The 23,086-nt window shown below is 41.0% G+C and overlaps 1 protein-coding gene and 2 long non-coding RNA genes across 5 annotated transcripts in view; 2 read left to right on the top strand and 1 right to left on the bottom strand.

The window, feature by feature from the left end:
* The window catches only part of Sesn (Sestrin), a 167,062-nt gene that overhangs the window by 63,028 nt on the left and 80,948 nt on the right, over positions 1–23,086 (bottom strand). For all 3 annotated transcript variants that reach the window (XM_043417160.1, XM_043417162.1, XM_043417161.1), the window contains exon 5: positions 15,032–15,061. In XM_043417160.1, coding sequence (XP_043273095.1) covers positions 15,032–15,061 — 30 coding nt within the window. The remainder of the gene's footprint in view (positions 1–15,031; positions 15,062–23,086) is intronic.
* Positions 974–17,841, top strand: LOC122409534 (uncharacterized). The gene is made up of 3 exons (XR_006260720.1): positions 974–1,105; positions 16,164–16,235; positions 16,374–17,841. It is a non-coding gene; the product is annotated as an uncharacterized lncRNA (long non-coding RNA).
* On the top strand, positions 3,725–4,579 carry LOC122409535 (uncharacterized). The gene is made up of 3 exons (XR_006260721.1): positions 3,725–4,057; positions 4,131–4,189; positions 4,393–4,579. It is a non-coding gene; the product is annotated as an uncharacterized lncRNA (long non-coding RNA).

Below are 23,086 nucleotides of genomic sequence, written 5' to 3'. Positions count from 1 at the left end.
AGAAAACTATAGAGTCGTTGACGACATATAATCTAATATGGAGAATACTGTAGAGTCGTTGACATCATTTTTTCAGTTTTCACGAATTACTGAGCAACGAAATACTTATGTACCGGTAACTGCGTTTCTTAAAATCGATAACACGAATAATATTGAACACCGGTAAACGTAAATCAGAACAGCTGTGAGTAAAATAATTTTGGGCTCTTTTTTCGCTCCGAAGTCAAGATCGATCATCCTTAAGACCACGGAAAAATCAACGTTGAATTTCGCATTTCAACGATCTATCACCGAATAAAATGCGAAAACCCCATTTTCCTGGAAGCATTAATATTCGAGAGGGATAACTCCGTTGATAAAAGTATCTCGGATCGGTAGTAACTGATTTCCAAACGAGATTCGTGGGGATCGAAATACTCGAGGGAGTTCATTATACTTGAAGTTCTTGAAAGTACGCAGAAGCAAATTCCTGTCGGGCCTCTGCTGTGAGACGAATTCTTCATCTGTGGAAGCTTGTGATTCGTTTGTGGCTGTTTCATTCTGTGCTCCGATGTAAGCAGCGTTTGACCTAATACACTCTTAGTCTTAACTTCTCCATCCACGTAACTCGTAAACAGAATTTCCATACTCTTAAGCTGTCCAATAACGAGGTAAATTATGATAATTCGAAAGAGATATTTGATTTATACAGAAACACACCTTGTTCCCGAAGAGAAATTGAATAAGCAGGAATAAAAATAATTGCGGAGCTCGTTGTTTTTGCCTGCTGGTAAATTATTTCATCACAAATGCAAATTTATCTCGTTATATTCGTGTGCATGAACAACACCGATAACAATAATGCAATTATTGTTTTTTTAAGCTGTCGCGATAAAGCTCGTTCATAATCCTCAGCTCGTATAATCCGTGGGCTAAACTTCAACATGGGAAAGATGATGAGTCGTGGCTTCGATTTCTTGAGCGAAGAAGCAGGCGAGCGCATGCAGCAGCGTCAATATTAGTTTAGTCTATCGTTCGACGCGAGGCTACTTTTGCACTGTTCCTATCGAGATATGTATCTTTAGAAGCGGAGTCTGCAAGTCCGAAAATGAGTCCACGTTCTCTGGTGAGTTTGTAAAACTCTTGATGATACGCTCGACCTGTTGACTCCTTTTTTTCGTCCGCGCACTGTTGTTCTCAATTCCCAGGGCGATAATCACCGCGCTCATTAGCTCCAATCAAAATACGCACTCGCGTACGCAATATCTAGGCCTGTTTTATAGGATTCTATAAATAAAACAATAGGAAAAATAAATGAAAAAGTTAAGATTGATATGAAAAAAAAATAAAATAAAATAAAATAAAAAATAAAAAAGTAAAATTAAAAAAAAAAAAAACAAACAAACGTCATTTGTGTGGGTGTGTTATATCATTGTGTGTGTCTATCTCGTCGAAGGCTCGAAACCGCCTCTGCCTCCACCGTCGGTGTTTCCATACGAATGACCTTTGATACTTTGCACATTTTATACTACTTGACGAATCACGTGGGATGTAAAATAATGGTTAGATAAGCAAAAGAAGGCGAGAGAGGATCGAATCTGGCCGATCGCCTCGTTCCCACACACACACACACACACACACACACACACACACACACACACACACACACACACACACACACACACACACACACACACACATGGACACACGTGCGTTATTTATCGTTGCAATGAGAATCGTTCGCCTCGATAGCCTGCCACAGATATACGCACTCCATATATTTACCACGTTTTTTACAATCGTTTGAAATTCATTGGAATAAAAATCAAAGTTTTCCGCAAAAATGCTCGTCTGGTTTGTTCTGGCTGGTATCGAACATAAAGCCTCGTGTAAATCCGTCATATAGTCGGTGCCGTATCAACTCATTTTTTTCTCAATCCTCTCTACTCCCCGTCGAGAGTTCGCTCCGTTCGTGTGCTGGCACACGCTTGTATTTTATCATCGTACATCGCGCTGCTCGCTTCGCCGGCAGCTGCGCGTCGTGCCTCGTCCAATTTTTTTGAGCTAAATAGATAAGTCCACGGTCCATCGGTGGCGATATCGTCGGTAAATAAATGCTGGGGAGGGATGATGAGCAAGTGTGCGAGGTTCACCCGCGCATGGACGTGCTTCGTCGAAACAACATTATTTCATTTCTTTTCTTTACCTCGATCGAGATCAGCACACTTTTTCAACTATTTCACTTCACTTTGGATACTTTTGACTCTTGTCATTGATGTTCGATGGACTCCAACGTCAGGATGTTTTTCCTGCTTTAACAGGTCACGAACTCGAATAAAAATCTCATCTTCCGGAGTTTGTTCTTCGGATTTTTCTTCCTCACACATTTTACTTGTGCATTCATAAGGAATTTCGGTAACAACAACACATTTCCGCTATGTTTCGTCGCGTTTAATTTTATCGCGCGAAAACTATCGTTCACAAAATACGTCAACAGCTCTAATTACGTGCGTATAGACAAACGTCGTATACGATAAATATTTTAACGCCCCTCGCGTTCGTAGTCCTCGGAGCTCAAAAGAAGCAACAATAAACAAGCGATAACGCCGGGATCTACGCAGGTAAACGTGTTTTCGATCGAAATTTGGATCTTTGCCTGTGTCAATTGTTTTCAAGAACGCTCACACGAGAAAACAGTGTCAGGAGCTCACGAACATTTATTATATCTGTTTATTAATAAAATGGCCTCCTCTGCGTGTGCATTTTCGAAGTCTTTCCAAGGGGGGAATAACCATATCGATAAATTGAGGCAACCCGTTTTTCTCTTCGTCGACGTTCCAATGACGTCACGAAAAGCGAGCGCAGGAGGAGAAAATAAAGAAGGAAAGGAATCGTCAGTTTAATCTCTGAATTTCTCTTCGTTCTTTAGCGCGAAACGCGCGGTGATAAAATGCCCTTAAATTGGGATAAAGAAATGAAAGGACCGAGTTCTAACGTAAAGCGAGTCGTGTGCTAAGCACGCGGTTAAAACGATAATGTGAAAAAATATTCATCCGCACATTTTGTTTCGGAAAGAATAAAAAAAGGATATTCGCTCGCACTTTGGAGCACAACGCGTGGCTTCTTCCAGTATAAATGCTCCACGCGATCCGTTCCGCATTTAAAAATACACGCGAAATTAGCAATCGTTCTAGGTCGTCGACCTCGGTTCCAGTAAATCACCAGAATAAATAACAATCTTCTCGGATTCCCGAGAATAATACGTGTCGAAAAAAATCGCCCAATTTCATCAGCCAACAACGGCTGTTAACGTGTTTATTAAAAATACGATCTCGACACGCAAGATGGTGAAAATGCTTTGACTCGTGCTAAAATTTTCATTATTTCTCGTTTTTAAGGTAGTGACACCGCGGGATCCTGAGAATAAGTCCTATGGAATCGTTATTCCAGCATTGCACAGTGTAAATTAAGGTTGTAACACATTATAATTATCTCATTTTTACAATCCGTGTGCCCCGATAGAGCGCCTCGACCCAAAAGACGAAAATCATCCGATTTTCCTACAAAAATGTTACATTTATAGTAAAACGATAATTCCAATAGTATTAACTCTGCTCGAAAAGATGGCTTGAGCAGCGAGTACGGTCAGCACGACGACGTCCACTCATTTGAATTAACACTTTCACAACAACAATAATATTGTCCGCTTGGAAAAAGTGAGTTCGCGACTCGGCGTGGAAGCGACTTGTGCTATCAGAACTCGCGTCACATTGTCTGTACCTTAAAAAAGCTGCGTAGTATAAAACGCCACGTGCGGTATCTACATATAGAAATTCATGCTTCGAAGCCACGTTCGTTGGCATCGAGCACTTGTTGTTATTAAATGTGAGCGACAACTGCGGCGAGCTCTGTGCACTCAAAGTTGCAAGCAAATTTTCTCAACATTGTGCTCTCGAATAATAATGCAAAAATTCTCATTTTGTAAAACTTTACTGGCTTCAGCAAATTGGATTGAAACTGTTTTTACCCGGACACCTATTTTTCGACGATACATCTCATGATCTCGTACGAAGATAAGGTCGATTTCATTCCTCTGTGGGAACGCATTAAATATAATTTATGCAAATCATTTCATGAATTTTATTCAACAGTTTACGTGAACGGTGCTACGAAGCGGGAGTTCATCTCGAGAAATTGACGCTTTGAAAAAGTCAGTATAACCTTACGATTTTATATTTCTTCTTTACAAGTTGAGAAGAAAATTCGTGCGCGGTATATTCGCTTGCCAAACGAATTGAAAGACTCGCCAACGAAAATGAGTTTTTTTGAAATTTGATAAACTGCCTGTTTTTCACAATCGAACTAATAAACTTTTGAAAGTGGTTTTTTTATGGTTATTGGTTTCTCTGATAGATACACAAACCCATAAAATTGTATGAGGAAAAATTGAAGAGTCATTAACACCCATTCGGACGGATATCTTCGGTACACTTTTTTCTAAGGGAGCAAGCGCGAATAACCAAGAATTTCTTCATTTCCATTGGTGGGCTTTTCGAGGAGGGAATTATATTCAAGGTTTTACGGCCACGAAACAGTGACATTAAGGGTGAATGATACAAAAGTCGAAATAATTAGAAATTGATTAAATTTGATGATAATGTTCTTCAACATCAAGTGCGAAAACACAAATTTTTTCAAAATTTTCTTCTCTTTAGTTATCGAGTAATTACGCATTAAAGCAGATTTCTTATGCCCGGAATGTATACCTATATATATGGAAACGCTATGCTTATACACGTCAACTTTAGTGATCAATTACTCGATAACTGTACAGAAGAAAAATCTTAAAAAATTTGTATTATCAAATTTGGCACTAAAGAATATGTTCACCAAATTTTATAAAATTCTGATCATTTTGAATTTTTTTATGTTTTTAGCATGGTTTAGCATGGCAACATTGTATCGCCTGTGCAATATATCCTTAATTTCGAGACTAATATCGCTATAGGAACGCGGCTGCCCTGCGAGTCACGGTTTTGACGAGTGTAACGGACTTTGAATCGCGCTATCGTTGAAAAAAATAGGGTCGTATATATAATTCTTTTTTCTACGAATACGTTTTGTACGAAAATAATTGATAAATATGAGCATCGATGCATATAAATAACCATTTTTTAAATCGAGGTCGATGATTTCACGTAGTACGTTCGTAGCTGTAAACCGATCTGTCCCCTTCATTTTCCCTCGGTCTTTCCTCGGACGGGAACACGGAGAAAAAACTCTCTCGCCTGATGACGAGAGTACTCGACAGTTTAATCTTCCAGTCGAAGCAAACATATCAATTGTGATAACTCGACGAGGGAGATTTTTTCCTAGCATGCCCGAGTGATAGCAAAATAATTTAGTCTCCTTTCCCTATCGTTAAATAGAAATAAAACGATTTAAACAACGCGAGGGTGCATCTTGCGGAAGTGTGGAGCAGAGACTCGTTCGCAAATGTAAGTATTTCGAGTCGCTACAGCAGTTTTAGATTCGACAAAACGAAAGTCCACGCCGAAGGAACGAAAGCAAAAAAACGTCAAAGTCTTTCGAATTCGATTTTTTTTCTGCTATCGAGATATTTATTCTCAGAATAAATTCAGGTCACGATGCATTTTTTTTCTCTCCTCTCTCGAACTCGCGAGAGATAAAATTTATACTTACCCGCATAAATACAAAAAAGTCTTAGTCATATACATGCGCGCACGGGTGTCTCGCTAACGCGCTTATGATATCGCGTCCGCTAGATTAGAGTCGTGGGAGTGAGCCCGGAAATAATAGAGTTGGTCGAAGTTTATGCGAGAAGAGCGCTCGGTATTGTGCGCTTGGTTTTGCTAGGTAAACAGAGTCATTGGGGACGCGCGTACATAGTGAAAAAAAAATTGAAAATAAAAAAACCGAAGAAAAACATACAAACTGCCCCGAGGCAGGAAGCTGTAACACACTTTGCACTTCCGGTGTGTGCGCGGCGATCATTATTACAGATATATAAATTTACTATGACCGTGTCCGCATATATTGGCACTAAACGACGATTTATAGTTCCAACCTAGCGTGATCTGCGATCTTTGTTCTCACTGGTGAATAAGCCATTTTAACAATTTCTTAATAACTATGTAGTGAGCTTTTTGTGTCACGTTCATTCCAAATGATGTGTCGAAGCTTGTCATTTTTCTGCTTGTATTATTTATACGAATTAAACTGAAAAAAATGAAAGTAAAAATGAAATGTGTTTTGAGTCATTTCCGGATCTTTGTCGCGAGGAAAAAAGTTATTTCAGGTCACGTCGGCGTATGCATTGAAACATAAGCAATAATCCTTGCCGAAGCTCCATCGCGAAAGCTGCGCAGCCTCGTAATTCCTATGACGAATTAACATTTTATTTTTGCTTCCGATTGCGAGCTTTCGATCTCAGGAAAATTTGGCCTTCAAACTCACGCTCGATGATATTCTGGCACCGGAGCCAGCAGCCCCGCTAATATCTCACGGAAAAGCATGAGGAAAGCATGCCTGTTGCTCCCACACGTGTCTCATCCTTCGGAAACAATTCAACCCTATCGAGCGGTCGTGTATAACCGTGGTTCTAACGCTTTGGCGCCACGTCTAATAAAAGCATGAACGCGTTCATCCGCGGGCTTCTTTCGACGCGAACTTCAAGTTAAAAATCTTCAGTTGAGCAATGGAACGTAAAAACTGGTAAAAGTTAAAATTGAGGTGTGACGATTCGTAGAGAAAATCATCGATGCGGGCAAAAATGTTTCCTCCTCTCTTAAGGTATTACTGGATGGATAGCTCAGCCGATAAATTGTACCTGATCGGAATTTCCGTACTTCGTGATGCAACAAAAATCTGAAAGAATTCAGCAACATTTGGAAAGTTATGCCCAAAAGTTATTAATAAACTGTTTAAATAAATAATTTTTTAACAATTTTACAGTAAACCCTTGTTTTTTTTTTACGAGACGAATGTGCGCATTTTTCTGAATGCTCATGATTTTTTTCAGAATTTTCGTGGATTTTTGTGTAATTCCCTTTTTTACATTTTTTGAGTGGCTCTATTTGTACATGTTTGATCCAGTAACCTTGAGACTTTTCAAAACTTATGGTAAATATGTCTTCTAAAACATATCCAAAATTCAAATTTTTAAAACTTTTTTCAAGAAATTTCAAAAATCCACGAAAATTCTGAAAAAATTCATGAGCATTCGGAAAAATACACACATTTGATTCGTAAAAAAAAAACAACAGGTCACCGCAAAATTATTGAATAATTAATTGTTTAAACAATTTTTTATCAACTTTTGGGCAATATTATTATCGATGATTATTGTTCATAGCTTTCCAAATGTTGTTGAATTTTTTCAGATTTTTATTGCATCACGAAGTACGGAAATTCCAATGAGATATAATTTTTGGTCGAGCTATCCATCGCCAGTTATACCTTAATAATCCAACTAAAAATTGGCGGTGCGACACCATCTGTGAATGACTGACCGTGACGTTCGGAGAAAAATTTCCTTCGCTACTCTCACGGGAGAAAGTCCGAGCAGAATGATTACGAAAAGTAATCGGCGATGGAATAATTACGACGGGGAATCATTGGAAAACGTAAAATATGCATTCCCAATGATACCTTGCGAAAAAGCATTTATTTTTAGACCCCCCGCGTGGGCAGAGGCCTGCCACGTTTAATATTTCAAAGCGTTTTCTTAGTGGGCGATTTTTTATTAGAACATCTTTATCTGGGCATCGCGAATGAGGATCCCCATAACGATCGCTCCGGGAGGAAAGTCTCGCAAGATTTGTGGGAGGATCAAAACACTCGACGCGTAAGAGGGCGAAGCGGCGCGAGGGGAGAGGGGGAGGTGAGAGAGGGCGAGAGAGAAGCGATAAGTATGTCGTATTCAGAGGTCATCGTAAAGGCTCGACATTCCTATAGATATATATAGAGACAATTGAGGAATTTGGCACGCGAGGATATGCGATTGTGTTCGGATTATTTTGCTGAAAACATGTGGGATATCGGGGAGCAACGTCGTCGCTAGATCGTTTACGACGAGTGAAATTTAACGACCGTTAAGAGCTTTATTTATCGTTTCAGAATCTACATTTTCGTATATAACGAGACCGAGCAAATTCTTTAAGCGACTGTTTCAGTTAATAAATCTCAAAGCTTTTGCAGTGCGTTAAATCATGTGGCAGATACTGAAATAAGGCAGATATATCACGCGATCAGAAGTAGAATTTTTTCAAAATGACCCCAAAATTCGACGGTATTAATATCTGAACAAATAGCACAAAATTGTAAGTAAATATTCTCTTGCGTGACGTTTAATCGCCACATCTGTGCTAATCTTCCAATTAAAATCGCGCGAGCTGACGTTCCTTATTACGTCATACTTCAATCACATTATTTAGTTTTATCTTCATCCGGCGAGAAAACAACAAAAAAAGCGAGCCCAAGATTCCCGCCCATTATGTGATGGATCGCGACTGTCAAGAAGGACGTCGTTTTTCCTCAAATTTTTATTTCCAGCTCCCAGCGTTTGCCCCACAAATATCGAATTGAACCGACCCGACACTCTCGTCGATTCTCATCCCCGAGCAAATTAATCGTCGCATTAACGATTCGTGTGTGCACAATCCTTATCGGTCATAGCCACGACGACACGAGGACTGACACTCGTTACGATCAATCTTTCTAGCATCGTGTGGGATCGATTTACTTGTATTTGTCGGTACCCGCTTCATGTGTATCTGCATTTTATCGGTTCGACTGAGAACCTGCAATGTGTCCTCGATCTCGTGATCCTATAAGCTTTTCTCTCGTCGTGATCGTCGTGTAGAAAATTTGCATCATCAACAATTCCTAATGTAGACGCTTCCCCTTCCCTCCCTTTAACTCAATTACTTTTTATATTATCGAGCACGATTCTATTTTCTACTTTAACTGCTCGCTCAGAATAGACCGAGCGATGTTATTTTATTTTTATACTCGGTAGTAAAATTCTCAAAGAAAACGAACAAAATGAAAATAAGAAAGAAATCGAGATTCAAAGATCGTTCGTGTCCATGCGATTAAAGAGTGACAGAACGATCGTAAATAAGAAAGAAATAAAAGTAGATTTTATATCGATCAGTTAAAGCGTTCATTGCCACGAGGGAACGTGCTCGTTGAGTCAACAAAAGTGCTGGCGCTGTGTACTAAAAATTGAAGGAGTTCCATGATGAATTTGTGAAAAAAATTCATCCCACGTGACGTTCCGATTGTGTTTTTTTTCCTTGGGCCTTGAGCGAGTTCTGCATTCACCGTTAAACTTCTGTCATACCGTGATAATGAAAATAGTTTCACGTATAGCACGTACGTTATATTTTATCTTAATATGCTATCGTGAGTCCAGCGAACTGCGACCTCGCATTCTTCCGCTCGAATTACACCGGAAATCACTAATCGCAAATGATGCCTCGAATTTATTGAAAAATTTTTAATCCTCCAAAGCCGCAATATTATTTTACATGATAAACAAACGATTTTCACCAATCGAGGAAATTCCATGCAATTTGAGGGAAAGACAACGATTGTGGTCAGAAGTATTTTCGATAAAAATAATCACCGCGTCCACTATTGTACACATCGATATGGTGCGCGTGTGAGCAGCACAAAAGATTATTCTTAATCTCGCGCGTAAATAAAAATGCGACGCACGTCAAAGCGTTTCGCATGTGCGATTCTGTGCATAGCGGCGAGATATTGAAGAAGGAAAAAGAAGAAGAAAGAGCAAAATAAATGAGAAGTCAGTATTGAAGAGAAAAAAAGAGACAACAGCAAGAGAATGCGAGGCCGTGACAGCTTTACTAAAATCAAACACTTCCGAGCTCGACAATCAAGCCAGAAGGCTCAAGTCCACGTGGCTTAATGAACTACAAGTTCAATTCATTAAATAAAAACATCGAAGATTCAGAAACCAACGCCTTGCATTCGTGCGGTCAGCACACAAGATCGAAACTTTCTTTCGCTTTTGTATTTTCAAAAAACTCATTTTCTTTTCCAGAAAGGCGATCGAATTAAATGACATTTTTCTCACTCGCGTCCATCCACATCTCACCTGCAACGAGGCATTGATAACCCTCCAGATTCCCTCACTCTCACAAGAGCAATGATTTTTTAATGATAATACACGCTATTTGGCAACCACTGTTGTTTACCGAGAGAGCTGCCATATACGGCCAGCCACGTTTTATGAATCTACGTGTTGGTGTGCGCGTGCCTATAGATGAATACTCGAAGCTCCCAACATCGCGAACTCTCACGCTCAAGCATTATCGCGCTATTAAACGCTTGCCTTATAAACTCTAGATCGAGCGTATGTTAACACACTTAGATAGATATACCATTGTGTCCGAATGTCTGCACCCTTGTACAGCTCGTACCAAAATCTGGGGGCGAACGGAATCCGCGGATTGGAGAGGACCGTTATCCGGAGTTTTTCTTTCGAAAAATCGCCACCTTAATATCCGACGGGACCCCCCTGAGACGAAATGAGCATATGCGGAGTGTCACGAATCTCTCAAAAGTTTATGAAATTTCAACGAAATTGCAATCAAGTTTCTAAAAAATTACGACTCTGAAATAATTTTCAAGATTTTATTCTCTTTTTTGTTCGCAAAGTATTGTACGAACGAGGTCGATAGTCGAGGAATTTTCTCTGTAATTGAGGCTGCGTCAACGTTGTTTTTTGAAAGGCTCCATACAGTGCTCCCGGGTTCACCTCTCTCCTGTAAATTCTGCGATACAGACGTGTCCGTCAGCGCACGCATATTTAGTGGCACATGCACATCACATCACAGATGAGTTTGCATGCGTTCGAGCAAGGAAAAGACAAAAGACGAGCGGACTGCAGTACTTTATACTCAATTTTCCACACACCTATAAATTGTGTTATCGCTGCGACGTTTGAGCGCGTGCGAATTTGCACATAATGTGAGCGAACCTTCTCGAAAATTCAAACTCGACGTTTGAACAAGCTTTTTCTGGGAGTTCGCGTTACTTTTTAAGGTTCGATAAATCATTGCCCCAAGTAACAAAAACCATCGGTTCGATCCGAACAACTCGCTGAGAGAGAAACCATTTCGTTTGACAAACTAGGAAGGCACGCTGTTGCTTCAAATCTCGAACAAAAAAATCATTTAAAAAATGTACAGAACTTTGTTGAAGTTTTGCATCTGGTTGGAGATTGCATTGAAATAATAAATTATTCTCAAAATAAAACGCTCAAAGTTTCAACACTGGAAAGCCGGTATGAACCGACTGAATTGTTCACGCACAAAAAATCGTGCTGATCCAACCAACCGTTTAGCTGAATCTTGCTAAATAATTGGATTACCAGAATTTCCGTTAAGAACGAAATCAACGCGCTCGAGTTGATTTCTCAGTGAAGCGATTCAGCTCCGATGAGAAATCGAGGCTCCTTTCGCGGAATGAACCAATTGCCATGATCCAATTTTCACGTGCGATATTTCTTTTTATCTTGACCTCTGTTTAACCCCTCCATTTACGAATCTGTAAAAGTCGCGAGACAGCCTCCACGTTTCTATATAATAGGAGTCCACGCTGCGATACCACCCTGTTGAATATGCATGCGAATTCCATCCTGTTTACGAGCGATGCCTGGCACCGAACTCGCTTCAGCTTTGCTCGCTCGCAACTGACATGGATATTTAGTCATCGGCTAATGCGCACGTGGCGCCCAACGTCGTCGTCGTTGTTGACGACGATGATGTTGTAGCCAACGACGAACGACGCGCTTCAACTTCACGCTTCGAGAAACATCGCGATTCTTTGTCGCACCTTTTTTTCGCGCTTTCGACAAAGTCCGACGAGACATTGATTCGAGATGAGAGAGAACGAGGCTGAGTTAACGAGGCTGTAAAATAGTTGTCAGCTGCCAACGAACTTGTGGGTGCACCAACTCTGGAGGAGAAATTAAGCAAAAAAATGCATTACTCGCGAATGACAACTTCATCAATTTTCATACGATGCGGTATCATCAAAAAATGAAAGTTCATCAGATATTCTATGAATCAATAATTCGCGCGCGCGCGGCTCGAGATTGCATCTTTGTAGCTCGGGTGTGAGAATGCCTAACGCGTGTACACGCACACGTGCCTAGGAAACCGCGTGGATGAGGCTCGATAAATAAAGTCGCGTACGGGAAATTGGAAAGTGTTGATTTGTCCCGATAAATAATGCATAAACGTCGAGAACGAAAGAGAACGAAAGAGCCTTAAAGAAGTAGAATGAAAGGAGAATTGCGAATGCAAGAGAATAAAGGGAACCCGGTCTTCGCAGCTGTGTAAATAAATTGAACGAAAACGATTTGAAGATATGGTGTTGTGGTCGTGAGAGTTCAATCGAGAGTGTATTATCCATACGTTTGCCAAGAGACATTAACCCAAATCTCCGGGGCCGAGATTATGAGAAACAGGAGAGCTTTGCGAGGGCAGCTTTTCGCCGGAATATGCCGGGAGGGGAGTACTAACCATGCGAAAACAGCGAAGTGGACATTGAGCGATCGGTGTCCTCGTTGGCAAGGCGAGTTGCAACCGGCTAAAGCTCCGTATATAGGAAGCCAGTGGCAGCGCTCGAAGATATTTCCATCGGGCCAAAACGCTTCGAATAAATTCCGCTTGAAAGATTCATCAGGAAATCAGCTCTATCACGGTCCTCAAGCCTGTCTCGTCAAAGGAACAAGCGCTGTGAAGCCTTGCAAATTAAATTCCTCGGTATATTGATCTCAATCTTGGATGAATTAAAAAATCTGCAAAATTTCGCTCTTTCCTTTGCATTGTTCACAGACTCTTTTGTCGGACTGTAAATTGATCATTCAACTATAATCGAGGGATGGTAGCCTCTTCGAACGTTCGGCATAACACTCGGGGGATATAATTCTATCTATTCGAATCCATTGAATAAATCGATATGAAACACTGTAAATTAAAAAAAAACGTAGTGGAGAAGTAAATGAGAGTAAGCATCGATGTCCGACTATTCGAGACTCGTACCACTAAATCACTCTGGAATGGAGACCGCTCAATTCGTTAGCTCGACTTTTTTCCACATACTCGTGCACTCACGAGGTAAAAAGTTTGTCATCAAATCTCTCAATTTTCTGGATAACAGCAATGAGAACATCCCCCGCGTACACTGATAAAACATCATTCGTTTTGCATAGAGAGGAATATATTATTTTCCAAGAATTTTCAAAGTATTTAGCCACCGATCGATCACAAAGAGCATAGTATTTTTTGAATTTTTCTATTTTTATTCCTCCCTTGAATTCTAAACAGCTTTATGCGGATAGCAAAAAATGAGGCACGTCAGAACTATATTTCGTTTTGTTTTCGAGTGTTATTCGTCGTGTAGCAGCTTACTGCACTTACTGATAAGTGGAAATTTATTGTAAATCACAAATTTTCACTGTCAGCACAGTAAATTCTATGATAAATACACGATTATAAACCCAATACGTGTGACATTTTACAATAAATATAGTTTTTTTTTCAGGGTTGCCCGAGCATACTTAACAATATAAATATTTGAAGTGACTGAAAACATTTTTTACTATTCATATAGAGAAAAAGACTCTTGAGTCTTTTGAATAAAATTTATGGGTATCGGTCTTTTTACTATAGTGGATAGAACAATTTTTATTATTGCTCTTCGAATTAATGCTGCAATCCAGTAAGTTTCAACTGGCCCCGAGATACTAGTACTTTCCTCTAGAATTTTCGGCTTCGTTTTCTCTGTGTATTGATGATATTTCGAGTGCACATTTCCGGGATGATTTGACACTTGAATTGGCAGATCGCACAGGCAAATTTAAATCTGGAAGCAAGAGTCGAACCAAATGACGGTGAAAATGCTAAATGTGGTTTCTTTACTTCGAAGAGTCAAATTTCAAGTCGACTCGATCTCGTACCTGAAAAAAGTTCACCAATGATTCGATGCTAGCACGTCCAAAAAAATGACGTTGAAAAAAAATGCGCTAAATTCATTCAAGTATCTCGATTTTTATCGTTACATAAAAATCCACGAAAATGTATTGAAATGCGCTAGAAGCTCGGAGCGAATAGTGACTAAAGTTTCACCTCACGAGACTGCGAGTTGACCGATCGAGAAGTTCTGTTCTAGCACGTTTCTTCCACGAATAATGCACTTAAATAAACTTTAAAGAGATCGCTAGTCACGAGAGTCACCAGCTGTGAATATATGCACGTGGTTAAAGTACGAGAATACTTAAAATACATCGACGAGTGTCGATTTCCTTTAATTAAATGTTTCCCTGCAGCTGGATCGTTTTTTTTTTTTTTTTTAGTAAAACCATTTTTTCACATTTTATTTGAATCCTCACGGAAATAATGATCTTCCAACTACGCACCTGTATTTCTGATAAACGTGTTTCTCACATACGGACGCTCTTGTATACCGGTATTCCGAATACTTTTATTTATAGAAACATGTCCAAGCCCAGGACCAGCGGAGCTTGTGTAATAAAACGAGTTTTGATTTTTTGATACGCCCACTGGAAAATACAAACGCACACGCTCGGCGCAGTGTGCGTCAAGCTCGATACGAATGAGGCGCTCATTTTTTTGTTTCGGTTATTTTCTGACTCAGAGCAGTTGACCCTGCATTCGTTAATCGAGGTCTCGATTTTTAAACAGAATCTTGATTTCGCAATTTATGTATGCATGAGTACAATTATTCATATTATTGAGCACGATATACTATCGATTAAATTCAATATTTATCATCGACTCGACTCACATCAGTCCGAAAGAGCAACTAAATAGTTTCTGAATGAAGAAATCACGATGCTTTCGATCCTCACGACGAGTGAAAATTTTAATCGATTACTGGACAAACGGAACAAGAGGGCGCGTTTTTCTGACGCTCGGACTACGGAATTCGGTGAGCCAAGAATATTTAGATTACGTTGAACGAAGTTACTCACTTTTTCGTCGAGGCTGTTCAGATCCGGAAGCTGAAAATTAAGAAAACAACGATTATTGAAAGAGTTCAAAGAGTCGATTCCCAGTTTGGATTAAGGTAGATCATGCCCAAAGGATCGTATTTTATGGGTGTCTAAATTGGGTCGATTTTTACTTCCTAATTAAAGATATTATCACTCTAAATTAATGACAGAGTGATTAATTCAAAATTGTAAATAAATTTTTTCAACTTATATTTCTTGGCGAATGAAATCACAAGCCATCAATTGAACGGGGATCCATCACTGACAGAACCCAAAATTTCATTCATCCCTGGCTAAAATACTATAGTTTTTTATGTAAAAGATCGGATCAAGAAAAAAGTTTTGTTAATGAAAAGACAGAAGGCCATGACAGGAATGGCCCAAGCCAAGATTAAACAATATCCCGAAATAAGCAAATGTGAGGTTACGAGTGCTCATTTTACCAATTTCGTTCAATCTTTAAGAGCATGGATCAGTCGACTAACCTCACCTCAAATTTTCGAAATGAAAATTCACCGCTGTCGTTTGACTAATCAAAAAAAGGCTCTGTCAGCGGACGCGGAAAGATGGCAAAAATACGCTGACAGGGGCTTTTTTTTATTGATCGAACCGTGTCGAACATATTCAATTTCGAAAATTGCAGCTATCTCTCTCGCACTCACGGTGGCGAGATAGCGATTGCTCCATCACCTTAACGTAATGTATGTTTATTACTAGTGAGACAATCGTCTCAAATTTTTGTCCAGACCTTTATTATATACTGAAGTGTTATTGTGTAATTTTTCATAAGCTCGGTAAGTAGCGTTTATTCGTTATGTGGAAAAATGAACGTTTTTCTTCATATTTAAGCACGTTTATTTAAATAACCAATAAGACGAACCCTTCAAAATTTGATATGCGTGTCAGTCGACTACCCTTTAAACTGTGTAAATTTCAAGACTTTCTTAAGAAAATTGTTTCGTGCATGAGCTGCCTTAAAGTAATTCGAATTATAGCGATCAAAGTATTTAAGTTCATAAATTTCCTGAAAAGAGTTAAGTCGTAAGATGTTATTTGAACAAACTTCTGCTAAAACGTTAAAAATGTTCTGTTTATAATAATCGTTGAGCAGGGGGCGATCACTCAAAGGTGGATATTTCAACGAAGCTCGACGAAGCAACATGAAATCATTGGGCAAAACGAGGTACAATTTTTCCATGTGACGATAAGCGAGATTCACGAATTCGAGTCGATAAATTTACGAGCAGCTCGACCGAGGTTCCCTCCGTACCGACGGCAAGTAAAATCTTTAAACGCAACTGATTATCTTCCAAATTTGTAGGTGGCACTGATGGGCGAGTCACTTCTGTCTCTGATTCACGATTCAACAATTGGTGGGACGAGTTCAACGCGATCGGTTCCAATTTGTAGAATCGAATATTTGCCGTCGAAATCGAATACAACGAAGCAAAAAACAAAAAAAAAACAAGTTAATACGAGTTAAAGAATCTTTCAAATGTAAGCAAAGTAACGAAGTATCGATCCGAAGGAATAACGCAGAGCGAGTGAAGGATGATGATCGTCTCCATCAGAACATTTTCCCGATGGAAAATAACCTCTAAATGAAAATCATTTTAATTGAATGAAAATATAATCGAGCTAATTGTCCGAATCGATTTTTCGAGGACATCAAGATTTGCTGATGACTTCAACATTATTATTTGCCTCTACAGTGTCCCCAAAAGGATACCAAGAGCAGTGAATTCCTGATAAAATTGATAAGGCTATTCTATGAATACGTAAAATCTCTGATCCATTGCCGTTTACAATTAGCAGCAGTTTTAATTGAAATTGATTCCAGCTAACCGAATATGGCCAAAGTTGATTAAGAACGAATTAAAATGCATGGGAAGAATCGCAATGAAAAGGGTAATATTGATACGTTTGCGAGCTGAACGTGAATCAGTGTGCGAACATTGAAATTCAATAGACAGGATATTCTATACCGTGTTTCACGAGTATTTCCCTTGAAAATCCGACGAGGGTACTTTCATCGACCGCACCTCTGCAAAATACGATATAAAAGCAAATAATCTCGGTAAAGTTTAATCTTGATGAAGCGTTATAAACTGATTTTCGACCGGTGGATTTAACTTTTTATTATTTATCTCTTTTCGGATTAACGAGCTAATTACGCCGGACTGTGAATGGACTTTGGTAGATTCGAGTTCGAGTTTCATTGAAAATTCTTGATCCATGGAAACGCAAAGCAGGCCGAAATGAGATTGGACTAGAATATTCGATGGAAAATATTCCCGCAAGCTCGTTATTCGATCACTGAATACCAATCGATATATTTTTCACGTTTGTAACGTAATGCCAATCCCGCAAGAGACTCGACGCTAATATATTCATAACGATACTGCTGAAAGAAAAAAAACTATCGCGTTCGTATGTCTGTGCACTCGTACGAATGCACCACTTGAAAATATCAGGTTGCAACAACGGCTCTTGCAATTGCATTTATAGCTGATTATCAATCCGAACGAAGAAACCGTATTGGCGATGCGCATATCAATAACTGACTGTTCCAAACAAGATGATTATCACTGATACACGGTTCGACTCATCTTGATCGATCTTGCGAACAATGCACACGTGAAATATCGACCTTTTTCTAAACGGATTCTCGCTGACTCATTTCCATTCGGGGTAAACAGGTTGTGAACAATATTTTTGAGAGCTGACTGAACGATATTTATATTTTTTTCGAACGAGCATGATCGTTGATTGATTGTGTATGAAGAAGGTGGTAAAATTAATCGAAGAAAACGCCGTTACGTAAATATTATTCGAACAATCTTAGGAAAAAAAGTGTCGAGATTTGAGCACCGAGTGACCAAAAATGGAAGAAACTTCATCGAGAGATCGATGACACGATGATCGTAATGACAAAACCGCGGCGTAATCTGACAGTATTGAAGACGCAAAAAAATGTCGAGATCCATCGACAAGATCAAAAATCCATTGGACGCACGAGCGAGCAGGGCGGATTTTCGATTTTCTCGCACTGGTTTTACGAGAAATCGGGTGTGTATTTTCCATAATTCGGTGCACCCTGTACCGTTGATATCTGGGGAAAAAGCTGACGCTGGTTGAGTCACCTTTTTGTGGCCATTGTGGGCCATCGGTCGGGGCGTAATCGCGGGCACGGATCGGTGGAAAAGGGGTCGCATTGCATATTTATGGTGGCCCAGAGGGGAAATTAAATTCTCACATTTCGATTGGACGAATATGCGCATATTTTCACGCCTAATGATACCGTAGATCCGGCGGTGCATTTTTTTGTTTTCTCAATACTTAAGAATGCTCTTTCTTTCAAGGAAGATACTGTTGGAGGGCGGAGAGAGGAACGAGGCAATAAATGAGCTCGTAAAATGGGAACCGTGCGAGAAAGTGCTCGGCCCCAGACTCTAGTTTTTGTTAAGTTCAAAATCAATGATACATCGCTGCAGGTTCAGCAAAATAGTTTGTACTCGTTGCCTCGAGATGGAAAAACGCACGAAATTCGATGACCCTCCTAAAACGAATATTGTTGTTGGATCATTTTTATTAAAAAACATAAACAAATATACATTCAAATATACACGGACACGTTGTCAATCTTTTCGTACAATTCGGACGACTAATCGTCTCTTAAGACAATAACAACGACACAAATGTACAACCATTTACGTTCAAGATATCTTATGACCTATTTGCTTTATCTACTTTTTCGTATCCAGATATAAATCAGTTTGCGAGTTGATCGTTCAATAGAAATTCGTCGTTGTCACGTTCGTCGGAGGAAAAACTACTCGATTGTTTCCCATCTTTATATTCTTTCTTTTGGCGTTTGTTTTCTTTTTTATTCATTTTTATTCCCCCACGCCGGATGATTTCTTCGCAAAAGTAATATCGAAAACTGGCGAACCCCTAAAAGAAGAAGTTTTCACGTCGTCGAGTCTCTTTTATGGACTTTATTCAGGATGAGTTGTGGAGGTACGGTTATATAGGGGCGAGTCGGAAGAAGGGGCAGCGAGAGGGGGGAGCTGGATCGGAAAATATCGTACATCCGCTTTGAAGAATTCGCGGGATACTCGTTGCAATTCAAAGTATCTCGAGGAGATTCGATGCGGGAAAAGGAGGCTTTTCGGTCGGATGGGGAAAAAAGGAAGGAATAAAAGAGAGAATGCAGATACGTATAAGTTTATGAAAAAGCTTCGAACTGCTTCGTACGAATGGATTTGTCAATATGCGTTCCAACGAGGATACCGGCACGCGGGGGCGATGGGCGGAGGGATGTCATGCGTGAAGAGATGCTTTCTCCCGGAGTCGTTCGCCTTTGGAAAATTTTCGAATGCGCGCCGTATCTACTTTTGTACTGTCATACGCCTCAGGCTGCTGCTGCTCCTTTGTCCTTTGGACGAGGATAATTTACCGGGCGATTTGGGCGCGATCACATGCAGAACAACTTTCCGACATATAACCCAGTTACGATTTCGATGTTGCGAAGTCGACGAATCCCCTCATATTCCCGGCTTCGAAGGCTATAAAACGGGAGAGAGAAAGACTGTTGCGAAAAAGCGTAAGGCTCGCAGGCCAAAAGACAGTTGACGAGCAATGCGAATAAAAATGATAGCGACGGAGGGATTGAACATTGCGGAGATTGAATTCTTCCAAGTAGAATCGATTGTCGCTCGATCGCTAAATTTCTACTATACAATCCATCTATTTACTTATTTCTGTATATACACGTTTATATATTCGCAGTGGCCAGGTGAAAATGTCGACAGCGCCGAGAGCACTTAGCGTCGAGCCTTGCGTCCATTCCGAGTCGCTCGATCCATCGTTCGCCGAGCCTGTAATCGTGCGATCTGACGTCAGCAGCCATTTTGTAGTTGCAACCGTAGCCCGTTCCCCCTGATCGCAGTTTTTCAAGTTTAACCACCGATGAGCAGCCACGGGAGAACAACGGTGACGCAGAGCGCCGCCAGGCAACTCGCGCACATCGCAAAAGGGCTGGCCGCAACTTCCGGCTCGCTGTCTATCGGGTAATCCTCATCCCGCTCGAACTCACGAACCTCGACGTCGCACCGGAAGCACACGCGACTCGTCTTCGGATGGGAGCTGTCCCGTCTGAGCAACAGGGCAGAACCTTTGCGCTCCAACTTCCAGCCCGGCTCCTGCAGCAACATCCTCGTCATCTGCATTCTCGTTGCGTTACGATGCCCTCGGGTGATCAATCGATCGAACGACGCCCGTGCGGCGGGCGGGGGAGGCGAGCTTCCGTCTTGCCAATCGAGTCCACGCTCTCATCAACGCCGACTCGGATTCCGCTTCCGTTTTTCCTTCTTCCTTACTTTGCTGGGACCTACGATCAGAATGAAACATATTATTTGGTAAATATTCCATAAAATTCCAACTAGAGGGGAGCCATCGGCGAAACCAAGCTCCCCCAACCCTGCAGAAGCTCCGTACAGATTGGAATCTGCTTCAATTCATCTGCGGGATTTCCTAACGAGAATACTTGGAACGCGACGAAGCGTCGATCATGCCGAGAGATCATAACCGCCTCCTCAGGTTCGAAAAGTCGTACGATTCAAATCGAGATGCAGGGTTATCGCAAGCCTCGGAGCGAAATCGATTGAGCTGTAGGGAGAGCTCCCGAATTCGAGACAGGGATTGACGTTCGATCCGTGCATCATGGAGGATTTCGACTGGTACAAAGTCGCCAGTAAAGGGATGAGCAACAGAGTCGATGAGATGAGTTTACCCATTGGTAGCTGCTCGTGTGCAGCCCCTGAGCTCCCGCTCTCCATCCCTTTCCGAATGTATCGCCGCAGTATGTCTCTATTCAACTCGAGTCCACTAGTTACAAGGGAATTCTGGGATTAATCGACGTAACTTTGGGCCAAAGTAGAGAGAGAGAGAGAGCTGCTTTCGTACGAAAGGGTTAGTTGCCTACGTACGCGGAGGCAGAGAGTTAGTGCCAAAAGCGGCGAGACTGTGTTTCGAAGTTGTTTGCGATTAGCCGATTTGATGCACATGTTGCCCCCTGGTCGGAAATGTACGTACCAAGTATCCAGAGATCCCGTCAAAGTACGCGCTCGGGAATGAAGGGGGAACGGAGAGGAAGTGAAAAGGCTGCGGAAGCTCCGGAGAAGTCGCCGCGGAGAAAGGCAAGATTATGAACAAGAAACTGGAAGAAACTAATGACTCGGAGACACTTACGAGTTCCTGGCATAAGAAAGCTGCGTAAACAATGACGGAGGACACATCAGGGAGTTGGTAGTTTCGTTGCAGAGAACCTGCGCGCCGTGAGCAGGACTACAAAGGGAAAAGCTGTCGACGGGACATAAAGGATATGCTGATGGCGAAGAGGACTTGGAACGGAAGAGAAGCTTTCAGGCTCCCGCTGTGGCCGGCCAAGGAGAAGTTTCTTCATGAATATTCTCCGACTGTTATATATCTGCAATTGTCCTCCCTTCGTCCACTCCAATCTCCGGCCCGTTCGACTATAAAACTCTCCTAAGAGTTGCAGGGAGTCTTGTGCAAATTTAAGAAACAAAATTCGCTGCAGATCCCACATGCTCGTACATCAAATTCAGTCAATTAGAAGTGAACGAGCCGGAAGAGGATGCTGGCGAAACGGAAAATTGGTTTGCCATTCAATTAAGATCCCCGAATGGATATGCAGCTTCGTCCATTCCAAGAGCGTCGGACGAACTTGAATTTGACCTGTGCAATCGGTCTTCATTCATTCTGAAATCCCAAAATATCTTGTTACGATGAATAGAGACAGCCTTTTTTGAAACTGTTCTATCTGCTCGCGTGTGTATCTTATTTTTATTTATTTCTAGAGCTTTGGCATACTGGAGGGAATGGAAGAGGGCAGGAGGTTGGTAAAACCAGTTGCAGAAGATAAGAGCCCATCGGGCTGCCACAGGAGCATGGTCAGTCGAAGGTATAAATATTCAGTGGCCCGTGTGTGTCTGTGTGTTCGTGTGCGAGTATTGCTCCCCTGTACCGGAGAGTACGTTTCGCATGAATATTCCATTTTGTCCCTTTATAGACGCAGCGATACAGCCCAATCGCTTTATCGCGTATTTTCTCGTCCGGACCCTACGCGATTCACGAGAGAACGCGTTTCGGGCAACTCTCGGTTAGCCCTTTGTAAACTAAGCTTTGGGCCAATTCGCCGCTTGCCTGTCACAATTATCCTACCGTCGTGTAATCCTGGAGGAGACGGATACCCAAATACATTTTACCATGAGCAAAGAGGTCGCTTCGAAACTACGGGAGAGCTCGCGCATCTTACGATGTACTGAGAATGTGGAAAAATAGATTCCTCTCATTTGTGTATCGACGCGGATGCTGCAGATTTTTTAAACGAAACATCGACAATCGTACAGGCTTTGAAACGAAAGCCCGGTGTACGCGTTTGATCGGAAGCAATGGACATTCGGAGGCTTTTTTTCTGTAGAACACCAAATGGAAAAAGTGTTGCCAATGCTATAAATAATAAAACTCGTTCACTGCAGACTGGCACGCAATAAATACTTGACACTCGGAAATATAATTAATTCACGGATTATCGGGTGGCAACGGAACCTTTCAACCGCAAAAATATTCAGTATCCGTAGCGAATGCAACATTTTCGTTTGATATGGTCAACCAATTCCGAGTAAATGTATTTTCCGCTGCGGAAAAAAGCCATCCCAACGGATTGCTTCGTTCGATAGGGATTTTACGAGAATTGAGGTCGATCCTGTCACACTCCTAGCCTTCAATCCTACTCCTCGGTAAATTCTGTTATTCAAGAGTATTAGAGCCTGGTGAATTGTATCACACACGTCGAACGTTCGGTGGTACGATTTTCGAGGAAAAAATTTAGCATTCACAACCCGTAAACAGTGGGATAAACAAATTTAGTTTATCCTTAATAATAAAGAAACTGCTTGTCATAAAGTTTATTAAATTCAAACTACTTTAAGGGGTCTAGCCTAATGAGAA

This window comes from Venturia canescens, chromosome 4 (genome assembly GCF_019457755.1).
Source record: "Venturia canescens isolate UGA chromosome 4, ASM1945775v1, whole genome shotgun sequence".
In the NCBI taxonomy this organism is placed as follows: domain Eukaryota; kingdom Metazoa; phylum Arthropoda; class Insecta; order Hymenoptera; family Ichneumonidae; genus Venturia; species Venturia canescens.
This window is presented reverse-complemented; position numbering and strand designations above follow the sequence as displayed.